Source organism: Belonocnema kinseyi, chromosome 8 (assembly GCF_010883055.1).
Source record: "Belonocnema kinseyi isolate 2016_QV_RU_SX_M_011 chromosome 8, B_treatae_v1, whole genome shotgun sequence".
Classification (NCBI taxonomy): Eukaryota; Metazoa; Arthropoda; class Insecta; order Hymenoptera; family Cynipidae; genus Belonocnema; species Belonocnema kinseyi.
This window is the reverse complement of record NC_046664.1, coordinates 22,090,933-22,104,202: the sequence shown is the minus strand read 5'-3', so window position 1 is coordinate 22,104,202 and position 13,270 is coordinate 22,090,933. Positions and strand designations below refer to the sequence as shown.

Genomic DNA, 13,270 nt, shown 5'->3' with positions numbered 1-13,270 from the left:
CGCCCCTCATTTACCCTACTACCCCTCCCAACATTTCCCCTCACTTTCCCTGCCTTTCTTTATTCCTACTTTACCTACCTTCGTTTCCCCAGACTTCCCAGACTTCCCACATTTCCACTCTCATAATTTCCCCTCACTTCCTATCTTTGGAAAAAAAGTTCGGCAGACTGACGAATAGACGGAAACCGTAAAGTTTTCCATCGGGGGTTAGGAAATCCTAAAAAAAGCAAAGAAAAAGAAGGCTACCTCTAAATTCTCTTCCTTCTTGTTTTCTGTCGTCTTTTTTTTTTATATTGCATGTTTTTGATGCCGTGAAAAGGGTGTTGAATTAACACCTACACGTTGGTAGATTTTTTGTTAATGTTTATTGATTGTGATTTAAAAAATAAATAAAAAAGACCAGAGAAAGAAGAAAGAAGGGGTTTTAAAGGTTGCTTTCTTTCACTTTACTATTTCTTCATCTTGGTTTTAGAGTTTCGTAGCCTCAACCAAAAACCCTTATAGTTTCGCTTGGGTGGCCATCTGTCTGTCGGCAGTAGTTTTCTCAAGGAGGGAAAAGTCAGAGGAAATACAAGATGGATAATTAGGGGAAGTAAGTGGAGGAGCAGTAGGTTAAGTGTTGAAATATAAGAAAAGGACAACTAGATAAAATCTAGCGAGGAGAGTAATGAAAGTCAGGGGAAATGAGGCGAGCAAAAGTAAAAAAAGTAGGAGAATGGAGGTAAGGGAAAAAAGGGGGAGAAAGTACTTTAAATGAGGAGAAATCATAAGAGAAGAAGTGAAGGAAAATTAGGAGAGTCGAAGTATTGGATGTGAGGAAAAAGGGAATAGAGGAAGTATGGGGAACAGAGAGGAGGGGAAGTAGTTAAAATTAGAGAAATTAGGGGAGGGAAAAAAGTAAAAATTAAAGAAATAATGCGTAGCGTACAGAAAGAATAGGAATAGGAGAAATTATGACTAATGATTGTGAGTAGAGGAGGGGAAGTGAGGGCTTGAGAAGGGAAGTAGTGGAATGATGATAATAAGCAGAGAATGAATAGAGAAATAAATGGAAGTGAGGGAATGGGAAGTAGGGAAAGCTAAGGTGAATAAGGCGAGGGAAAGTACAGGAAGTAGGAGAATGTAGTTACGGGGAAATTAAGGGGGAGGAAGTAGATAAAACGAGCAGAAATAATAAGAGGAAAAGTGAAGGAAAATTAGGGGAGTCAAAGTAGTGGAAGTGAGGCAAATAAGAGAAAAGGGACCACAAGGAGAGGGAAAGTTGTTAAAATGAGGGGAAGTGAGGCAAAATTAGAGTAGAAAAAGTAGAGAAAGTTAGGGAAATAAGGGGAGGATGAACAGAGGATGCAAGGAGAGATGAGGGGAGGGATAATAGGAAAAATGATTGTAAATGAGGGTGAGCATGGGAGAGAAAGTGAAGGCTGGGAAAGGGGTGGTACAGGAAGTGAAGAGAATAAGGAGGGAGGATGTGGAGGAAATAATAGGTGGGAGGGTAGAGAAATTGAGGATAAATAAGGTGAGGGAAACTAGGGGAATTGAGAGGAGGGAAAGTGAGGGCGAAATAGATGAAGGGGTGTTGGGGAAATTAGAGGGAGAAATAAAGGGAGGAGGAGTAGGGGAAGTGAAGGGAAGTGATGGGAGGGGAAACAGTAGAATTAATTATTAATCATTTAAAGTGTGTGATGTCCAAATTTTATTTCATTTTATATTCAAAAGAATTTCGTAGTTAAGAAAAATTTGGATTTACTCTGAATTTAATTTCTTTAATTTGAATATAAACTTTTTTTCAAAGTACATGTATAATTGGATAAATTCTTGAGTTCTTACCTTGACTTTTGGCTCGTAGTTTTGCATACAGTCCTTTTCGACAAGTTCCAGATCAGGGACTTTGTTTTTTGATGCTCTTTCATAAAGTTCATGCAGACCTGTTATTTCACTCTGGTTTTTGGCAACTATAAATTTTCCTACTTTTTTATGAGGTATGTCGTTCTTGCAAAAATAGTCGTAGGAAAGTTTCATCCCTTCCACGCAAAGTTTTGCCTATAATCAATTTCTGGGAAATTAATAGAGTTAGCCGTAAACAATGCTGATCACTAATTACTTACCTTTTCTCAATTTTATTTTAATTTATTTATTATGGCGAAATTTAGGAATAATTTTATTGATGCAGGGATCACAGTAAATTCTCTATTATTTTTTGCCCTTTTTTCTACAAATCCCTTCAACACCTATATTTCAGATTTTGATTTTCCCCATTATTTTAAATTGCAATCTAAATAAAAATGACGAACCTTTCAAGGAATAGAATGAGGTTTTGTAAATTAAATTTGAATCAAATTGACGCCTTATTTGTAAATTTTACAAATCAACTTTTTTCGGGGTTTTGGCGTTTATGCTAGAAATTGATTCTTCAAACAAAATTTAGGTTTAAAATTTTAATAATTTTTGAAAAACTTTAGGTTACTTTATAGTTTCAAACCAAACATTGGTATAAGATTGGTATAAAATTGGTATGAGAATATAACAATAAAATTTAGAAAACACAACTTTAAATGATTAGATATCAAAGAAGATTTATAATTTTTGAACAATTTTAGGTTAAGTTATTGTTTTACATCGAAAATCATCAGTTTTAATTAAGAATCATCATATAATTAAAAAAAGGAGAACCTTTTAAAAGTTTTGTTTTATGTTAGTGTTTTTCATCGAAAATTGATATTTTTAATTAAAAAAGAAGAAATATATTTCGAACATTGCAAAGAATATCCACAACTTAGGTTATATTACTGTTTTCCACCACATGCGATTTAATATAATTTGTATTTTGTAAACAATTTAAAGATTCTTTAACGTTTTTCACTGGAAATTGATTATTTTCCATAATTGGCGTTTTTCTAATTTAAAAAATCATAAGATTTTTTCGAAAATCATTATTCTTAAGATTATCATTCAGTCATTAAATTCATCAGTTTTGTAAAATTTTTGGTTCTGATCGCGTTTTTTTTTTGTAACGGAAATAGGTTATTTTTAACCAAATCATTTGATTTCCAAAATTATACTCACAATTTTGAACAACTTTAGGTTATGTTAGTCTTTTGATCGTCAGAAATTCGAATTTTCAAACAAAAATCATTATAATTTAAACATTCCGAATTTTTCAACAATTTTGGTTCATATTTTTGTTTTTGAAGAAAATTGATATTTTTAATTTAAAAAATCATCCGATTTTTTTCTTCAGATTATCATTCAGATGACGTTTTATACCGGAAATCGGTATTTCTCATAAAAAATCATGTAGTTTAAAAAGAAAACATGTTTTCGAACAATTTCAGGTTATCCTCGTATTTTTCACTAGAAATTAGTATAAATTGCAAACAATATTTTAAAAATTTGAAATTTAATAGAGTATATTAAAATTCTTCACTGGAAATTTGTTATTTTTAGCAAAACCATTTGACTTCAAAAATAAAACTTAGAAATCTGGACAACTTTAGGTGTTGTTATTGTATTTAGGAATTTCCAAATCAGAATAAATACAATTAAAACAACAATTAGAATCATTTAGAAATATTACTAATAATTTCAAAAAAAAACCATCTTTCACCGAGAGTTGAAAATGGGCCATGTGTTGAAAATGGCCATGCGGCGGCGCTAGTAGTAACTTTGTTCTAGTTTTTTTTTACTGTCATACACGGTGTCCAAAAAGTCTCGGGACAGACAAATAAATCCTTAGGTACAATTTTTTGGAGAAGCTTGAGGTCATTCCTGAAGTAACTTTCAACGAGGAATCCAGTAGTGAACTTAGTTTTGACCTTGTCCATGACCTTCGTGGTTATTTCAAGGTCACCTTTGTTTTTTAATGTAATGCCACATTTTTGACATTGGCAATCGAAAGAGCGGAAAATTTTACGTTAAAAAGTGTAGCCAGGTCATAAGTAAGGTGCGACCTTGATGACCTCTGACAAAAACAACTGACCTATGACCTCACTACACTTTTTAATGTAAAATATTCCGTTCTTTCGATTTCCGATGTCAAACAGTCGTATCAATTAATAAACCAAGGATGACCTTGATATGACCTTGATGGTCATGGTCCATGTCACTCGATGATCACTATCTAATGCACATTGTTTAAGTAAGTAAGTAGGGTAGGATGATTTTCACAAGCTAGGTTGTGAAAAATTATTCAGACCATATTGAATTTTGAATGACCTTGATATGTCCATCAAGGTCAAACCTTAACTATAACCTGACTACACTTTTTAATGTAAAGTTTTCCCATCTTTCGATTTCTGCTGTCAATAGATTCGTTTCAATTAAAAAACAAAGAGCGACCTTGCTATAACCTTGACAGTCATGGTCAAGGTCACTCGATGGTCACTATTTACTGTAAATTATTTAAGTAAGTAGGATAAGAGGATGATTTTCACCAGCTAGCTTGCGAAAAAATGTTCAGGCCATATTAAAGTTTGAATGACCTGGATACGTCCATCAAGGTCACACCTTACCTATAACCTAACTACAATTTTTAACGTAAAACTTTCCGCTCTTTTGATTGTCAATGTCAAAAATGGGCCCTTCAATTTAAAAAACAATGGTTACCTTGAAATAACCATGAAGGTCATGGTCAAGGTGAAGACTAAGGTCATCACTGGATTCCTCGTTGGAAGTTACTTCGAGAATTACCTCAACATTCTTCAAAAAATTGTACCTGAGGATTTATTTGGCTCTCCCAGGACTTTTTGGACACCCTGTATGTCTTTTGTCATGTAGAGCCGTTACAAACTCTTAAAAATGTATCAACAAGACGGTTTATTATATAATTATTTTTAAAATGATACAGTCAATTTTTCTAATGGTATTTTTATGTTTTTTTTTATCGAATCATTTCCATTAATTATGCCGATGTTTATCGCTGCAGTGTGAAAATCAGGTTATGAAAGTGAATTCAAAGAATACCTAAAGACCCCGAATAAAAAAGTTAGAAGCTTTTTAATAATTCATTAAGAATTAATTAATATTAATTAATTGATTTTTCAAGAATTACAAATGATTTAGGTAAACTGAATTTTGTTAGGGTGTGAAAAAAAGTTCTTAAATTCATGGGAACAGGAAGTAAGGAGATGGGCAATAGAAGAAATGATTATTAAGTGTGAGTTGGAAAGGGGAACTGATGACTTGGTAAAGGAAGTAGTGAAACTGATAAGTATAATCAGAGAATAAGTAGAAGAAATAAATGAAAGTGTGGGAAGGGGAAGTAGGTAAAGTTAAGGTAAATGAGGCAAGCGAAAGTAGAGGAAGTAGGGGAATAGAGATGAGGGACAATAAAGAGGGAGAAAGTACTTAAAATGAGGATAATTCATAAGAGGAAAAGCGAAGGAAAATTAAGGGAATTAAAATAGTGAATGTGAGGAAAATAAGGAAAGAGGGACTAGAGGAAGTATAGGGAACCGAGTGGATGGGGAGTAATTAAAATGGGAGAAATTAGGGAAGGGAAAGAAGTAAAAGTAAAGGAAATAATGGGAAGGGTAAAAAAGGTGAAGGGATTGGAAATAGGAGAAATTATTGTTAATGATTGTGAGTGGGAGAGGGGAAGTGAGAGTCTGAGAAGGAAAGTAGTGGAACTGATGATAATAAGCAGAGGATAAGTAGAGGAAATAAATGGAAGTGAGGGAAGGGGATGTAGGGAAAGTTAAGGTAAATGAGGTGAGTGATAATAGAGCAAGTAGGAGAATGGAGTTAGGGGAAGTGAGAGGGAAGGAAGTAGCTAAAATGAGGAGAAATCAGAAGAGGAAAAGTGAAGAAAAATTAGGGAAGTCAAAGTAGTGGTTGTGAGGAAATAGGAGAGGGAGAGTAGAAAAACTGAAGGTTGGAGGAGCAGGAGAATTGAGTGTAGAAGAAATACAGGTGGGGACGTAGTTAAAATAAGGGGAAGTGAAGGAAAATTAGAGGAGGGGTTATTCAGGGAAATTAGGGTAGGAAAAAGAGAAAGTTATAGGAATAAGAGGAGGGTGAGTAGAGGATGTAAGGGTCGATAAGGGGATGGGTAGTAGAGGAAGTGAAGGCTGAGAAAGGGGAAAATTAGAGGAGGAAAAGTGAGGAAAATAAGGAGAGGAGGAATAGGGGAAGTGAGGGGAAATGATGGGGTAGGAAACAGTAGAACTAATTATTCAAGATATAAAGAGCGTGGTGTCCAAATTTGGTTTTATTTTATATTTAAAAGAATTTCGTAGTTAAAAAAATTAAAATTTGAATTTACTCTGATTGGTTTGTAAGGAATTTTAATAGAAAATCGAAAAAAGATCGCAAAACATTTAAAATTATTTCCTAAAATTTTTAAAAAGTTTTTGAAAGATTCTAAAGAAAAATTGGACAATTTTGACATATTTCATCATTTTAGAACAAATTTGAGTAATTTTAAGAGATATTCAGAAGTTTTAAAACGATTAAAAATAATTAAAACTTGTGAAGATTTTTCAAGAATTTTGTAAAGTTTTACGAAAATGAAACACATTTTTTCAGGCTGCTAGGAAAAATCTAAATAATTTTTTAATTTGAAAAATTAATTTGAAGAGATTATTTTTAAAAATTTGGGAAGATTTCAAAAATAGCCAAAGAAGAATCTGAACGATTTCAAGGCTATTTTTGAAATTTTTGAGAATAAATAAAAACTGCAGAAAAAATTTGAATAATTTTCATAAGTTAGAAGGTTTGGAATATCTGACAAGACTAAAAAAAACAACAAAAAAAAACAATTTTCGTTACATTCGTGTGAAAATATTAAATAATTTTTTATTTTGAAAAATGAACCTCAAGAGAAAATTGAAAAAGGGTTTTAAACTAACAAACGATTTCCTAAAATTTCTAAAAATTGTTTAGAAAACTTTCAAGCAAATTGTTTTAATTTTGTAAGATTGCAAAATAAAATTGAGCAAAAATCGGGTAATTTCAAGAAATATTTAGTAGAATTGAAAATAATCTCGAAAGTTTGCAAGATAATAAACACATTTTTTTCAATTGCTGGGAAAATTGAGAAGATTGCATTGTAGTTTTTTTAAATTTGGAATATTTGAAAATTTTGAGAAAAATTCGTGTCACTTCAAAATATTGTCAGGAATTTGAGACGTTTTAAAGAGATGAAAAATATTTGAAAGCGCGGAAACATTTTCGCAAATTTATCAAATATTTCTTGATTTCCGTTAAAAAGAGTAATTGATTTTAAAAAATTACATTTAAAAGTTCGAAACTTCATTATAATAGAAAACAATATTTTAGGATTTATCAAATTCCTTCTTTGTCATAAATAGATTTAGTAATTTTATTTATTATACAGCAGCATTATATTTTAAAACAGTATAAAAAAATTAGTTCTTCATCACCATATTTAAAAATCTTTAAATATCCGGGACTAACACAAAATAACGAAAAAATGAGTACCAAATCATAAATTAGCAACAACAAAAAATTGCCGGATTATAAAATAAATAAATAATTAAATTCCCATAAATATTTTTATTGTTGAAATGTAAGTTTGGAGAAATGTAAAATAGCCGAAAATAAAAAATAAATTATTAATAATTGATAAATCAATTTGTTTGCTAAATTCATAATTCTATTAATCTCTCATAAATTAATAATCAATTAACTATGTTCAGCAGTTCTAAATTTCGAGAATTGAAATATTTTTGGGAATTTAATAATTTAAAATTAAACAATTTAAAACAAATCTAGGTTACTTCAGTATATTTTTATACTTTGAAATAAAAAAAATCTATTAATAGTAATTTCACATTTTATTTAAAAATTTCGTTGAGACAATAAAATAATCACCCACGTAGCGCGCGTGTTTCATTAGTTTAATAAAACTTTTTTTTCATAATTTGCCCTTTTTTTTGAAAAAAATACTCTTATTTTTCTCCACAATTCAACTGCTAAATCACTGTGATAGCCGTTGATGATTTAGTTATTATTTATTTATTTAGTTGGGTCACAATTTTTTTTTAATGTTAATTATAAAAATAATTTTTTTTTAGATTACCTTCATGCTTCCAGGCACATAATATATTCCAGCGTGAACAACTCCACTATTGTGACCAGTTTGGTGCATCGCAACATCTTTTTCTTTTTCCACAATAGCGATTTTCAAATTTGGATGCCTCACTAGCATTTCCCTTGCAGTCGCACACCCAACAATTCCCCCACCAACAACCACCAAATCGTAAACCGCACATGGACCCGTGCTAAAAATATTTAAAAAATTTTTTTTTTATTTTTTAGTCCAGCAGCTTTTAAAGCCTAAAAGTATTAAAATTAAAATTAATTCGCCTAAGAAAAACAGAATAGTTAAATTTTCAGTAAGAAAATTTAATTTGAACAACAAAAAATAAATTTTCAACGGAATAGTTAAATTTTCAACGAAATAGTTGAATTTTTAATCAAATAGATGAATCTTTGACAAAAAAAAATGTAAAAGTAATAATTGACTTTTAAAGGAAGTTGATTAATCTTTAACCAAACAGATAAATTTTTAACCCAGGAGGATTAAATTTCGATTAAAAAATATAAATTTGAGAACAAAAAATAGATAGCCAAATTTTCCGCTAAAACAGTTAATTTTTAACTTAAATAATGAGTTTCAAAACAAAAAATTTCATTTTTAGCCACGTAGTTAAATTTTTAGCCCAATAGTTAAATTTATAACCAAAAATATTAATTTTCTACCAAAAAAAAAATTTATTTAACAAAACACATAAATTTTCAATTAAAACAGATAAACTTTCAACTAAAAAATATAATATTTGGATTTTTTAGTACGAAAAATAAAATTTTGCAAAAAAAAATTCTAACAAAATAATTACACTTTTGGCCAATGAAGTGGATTTTCAACCAAAAAGAATAACTTTCAACTGTCAGATTACATTTTTTTCAAAGAAATGAATTTTCAACCAAGAATAGAATGATTACATTTGCAGTGAAAGAATTAAATTTAAAAAGAAAATAAATAAGTTTGTAACGGAATAGTTAAATATTCAGCGAAATAGTTGTATTTTTAACCAAATAAATAAATAAATCTTTTACCAGAAAAGACAAATTTTCAACAAAATACATGAATTTTCAACTTAAGAAAATAATTTAAAATAATAATTAACTTTTAAATGAAATAGATTAATCTTTAACCAAATAGATGAATTTTTAACCAAGAAGATTAAAGTTCTATTAAAAAACACAAATTTTCGAACAATAAATGGATTGTCAAACTTTCAGCTAAAAAAGTGAATTTTTAACTTAAATAATGAATTTCGAAACAAAAAATGCATTTTTAGCCACATCGTGCAATTTTCAGCCCAATAATTAAATTTATAAGCAAAAATATTCATTTTCTACAACAAAAAAACTTCTTAAAAAAAACACATAAATTTTTAACTAAAAAAGATAAATTTTAAACTAAATCTAGAATAGTTCAATTTTCAGTATAAAACACATTTGTGACAAAAAAAGAAATTTTTAGCATAATGGTCACATTTTTGACCAAACAAATGGATTTTCAACCAAAAAGAAGAACTTTAAACTATAAAATTACTTTGCTGCCAAAAAAACGAATTTAAAAAAGTTAAATTTTCAACTAAAGAAATTAATTTTTAAACAAAAGTAGATTGGTTAAATTTTTATTTAAAAAATTAAGTTTCAACAAAATAAAATATATTTTCAATGGAATAGTTCAATTTTCAACGAAATAGTTCAATTTTTTAACCAAAACATTAATTTTCTACCAGAAAAAAAAAAATTTCAACAGAATACATAAATTTTTAACTAAAAAAAATTATTCAACGTAATAATTAACCTTTAAAGCATAGGTTAATCTTTATCCAAACAGATGAATTTTTAACCAAAAAGATTCAATTTCTATTAAAAAATATAAATTTGCGAACAAAAAAGAGTGAATTTCTAAGTGAAATAATGAGTTTTTAAACAAACAAAAAATGCATTTTTAGCCCCAAGGTTCAATTTTTAGCCGAATAATTAAAAATATAAACAAAAATATTCATTTTCTACCACAAGAGAAAATTTATTTAACAAAACACATGCATTTTAATGTAAAAAAGTTAAATTTTCAATCAAAGAAATGAATTTTTGATCAAAAATAGATTGGTTAAATTTTTAGTAAAAAAATTAGATTTCGACCAAATAAAATAAATTTTGTAGGGGATAGTTAAATTTTCAACCAAAAAGATTAAATTTCTATAAAAAAGATAAGTTTTCCATTAAAAATGGAATAGTTAAATTTTCAGATGAAAAAGTGAATTTTTAACTGAAATCATGAAATTCGAAACAAAAACAAAATGCACTTTTAGCCAGATAGTTAAATTTTTAGCCCAATAGTTAACTTTATAATAAAATATATTCATTTTCTACTACAACAGAAAATTTATTTAGCAAAAGACACAATTTTTAACTAAAAAAGACACATTTTCAACTAAAAAAGATAAATTTTTAACTAAAACTAGAATGGTTGAATTTTTAGTACAAAACAAAAGTTTGTGACAAAAAAACTAATTTTTAACAAAATAGTTACATCATGACGAAAGAAATGAATTAAAAAAAAAGAACTTTCAACTATAAGATTACTTTTCTTTGAAAAAAGAAAACAAAAAATGAATTTAAAAAAAAAGTAAAATTTTCAACCAAAGAAATTAATTTTTAACCAAAAATTGAATGCTTAAATTTTCAGGAAAATAATTAAGTTTTCAACAAATATAATACATTTTCTGGGTGATAATTAAAATTTAAATCAAGAAGATTAAATTTCTATGAAAAAGATCAGTTTTCTACAAAAAAAAGGGAATAGTCAAATGTTCAGTTTAAGAAGTAAATTTTTAATTTGAAATATTGAATCTCGAAACAAAAGAAATGCATTTTTAGCCACAAAGTTGAATTTTTAGCCCAATAGTTCAATTTATAACCAAATATATTCATTTTCTACAACAACAGAAAATTTATTTAACAAAACACATAATTTTTAACTGAAAAAGATACATTTTCAACTAAAAAGGATACATTTTTAACTAAAACTAGAAGGGTTGAATTTTTAGTATGAAAAAAAGTTTGTGGCCAAAAAAACGAATTTTTAACAAAATTACATTATGGCCAAAGAAATAAATTTTCAACAAAAAAAAGAAGTTTCACCTATAAGATTACTTTTCTTTAAAAAAATGAATTAAAAAAAAATTAAATTTTCAACGAAAGAAATGAATGTTTAACCAAAAATTGAGTGTTTAAATTTTTTGGAAAATAATTAAGTTTTTATCAAATAAAATACATTTTCTGGGTGATAATTAAATTTTAAATCAAGAAGATTAAATTTCTATAATAAAGATAAGTTTTCCACAAAAAAGAGAATAGTCAAATTTTCAGTTTAAGAAGTAAATTTCTAATTAAAATAATGCATCTTTAACCAGAAAAATAAATATTTAACCAAATAGTTCAATTTTCAATCCAAAATATTAATTTTCTACAAAAAAAAGACAAATTTTTCAACCAAATACTTGAATTTCTCGCTAAAAATATAGATTTTTAAACCAAAAGTAGAATAATTAAATTAAATTAAAACGCAAAATTTCAACCAAAAAAAGAAACAAAATTTTAAGAAAATAGTTCAATTTTCTACTAAAGAAATGAATTTTCGACAAAAAAAAGGTTTTAAATAATTAGACATATCTACTGAAAAATACAAAACACGCAACAAAATAAAAATTAAAAAGAAAATAAATTGATTTAAAAAAATTAATTTTTCAACTAAAAAGACAAAAAAGTTTAAATTTCAACAAAACGCATGAATTGTCAATCTAATATTTTAATTTTTAAATGAATTTTGAAAAAAATAGTTGAAATTTCAACTGAAGAAGATAAATTTTGAACCAAGAATTAGATAGTTAAATTTTCAGTTTAGAACAGTAATTTTTAAACAAAAAGAAAAAGTTCTCCAACTAAAATTATGAATTATTAACCAAAGAATCCAATTTTAACCTAAAAGACTAAATTTATAGAAAAAGACCAATTTTCGACAAAATTCATAAATTTTTACAATAGTTTTCAACCTAATAGTTAAATTTTTTACTAAAGAAATTAATTTTCTACGAAAAATATAAATCTGTCACCAAGAAGATTATTATTCTACCATTAAAGACGAATTTTTAACAAAGTACAGGAATTTTCAACCAACCACGGAACAGTTGAATTTTTAATTAAAACATTAATTTTCAAGTAAAAAAAAATAATTTTGAACAAAATAATTAAGTTTTGAATGGCAGAAAAGGTTTTTTCAACTAAGATTAATTTTTTGTCGAAAAAGAGAAATTTTCAACTAGATATATAAATTTTCAACTAATAAAGATCAATTTTCAACAAACATAGAATAGTTCATTTTTTCAGTGAAAAGTTTAATTATCAAACAAAGAGTTGTTATTTTTAACCAAAAAATATGCAATTGATACCAAAATAGATGAATTTTCAAGCCCAAACAATAATTTTCAACAAAATAATTTGAATTTCAAACAAAAAAAGTGATTTTAAAAAAATTGTTGAAATTTAAATAAAGTAATAAAATTAACTTTCTGTCATTCCCTGACCTGCGGCAACCTTTATTAAATGTAATTTATTATTTAAAAAGAAAATAAGTACGCAATTCTCGTAAATTAGGAATTAGGGGGAAAAAGTACCTTCCCTTAAACGGCCAAAACGCCACTACCGGGACACTGCTTTTCAACGGCCAATAACTAAGACTATACGACACTAGAAAAAATTGAGAAACATATATTTTTATTGCTTAAGATCTCCTCTTTCCGACGGTGCCAATGAAATTCTTCAGAAAATTTATTTATTATCCCAAAATGCAGTTTAAACAACAAAAAAGTGATTTTTCGTGCCTATTTTTTTTTTGTGAAACATTTTCCAAAGCTTTTCGAGTCTGTAATTAACCTGGAATCTCACTAACCGGTGGAATAAATGTCTAAACTTTGAGAATCCATGGTTCAAAGATCGATTTTTCGTTTTAGTATTTTCAAAATGGTGTCTTAATGGCAAAATTCTTGTGAAAACATTCATGAATTTTTTTACAATAAACGATCCGCTTTTCGGAAAAATCATCAAGAATAAAAAGTTCTTGTAATCTGCCAAGAAATACGCCTGAATTTTTTCGAAGCGTTTTGAGCAAAATTTTGGATTTTGCATATGAACAATTTTTGCAAAATTCCAAATTTTGCTCAAAACGCTC

The 13,270-nt window shown here is 27.8% G+C and overlaps 1 protein-coding gene across 5 annotated transcripts in view; it reads right to left on the bottom strand.

Annotated features, from left to right (window-relative positions):
- LOC117178769 (L-2-hydroxyglutarate dehydrogenase, mitochondrial) overlaps positions 1–13,270 on the bottom strand; it is a 36,638-nt gene that overhangs the window by 17,888 nt on the left and 5,480 nt on the right. For all 5 annotated transcript variants that reach the window (XM_033370228.1, XM_033370229.1, XM_033370231.1 and 2 more), the window contains exons 3-4: positions 8,039–8,240; positions 1,828–2,040 (exon numbers count right to left, since the gene is read on the bottom strand). In XM_033370228.1, the coding sequence (XP_033226119.1) occupies positions 1,828–2,040; positions 8,039–8,240 (415 nt within the window). The remainder of the gene's footprint in view (positions 1–1,827; positions 2,041–8,038; positions 8,241–13,270) is intronic.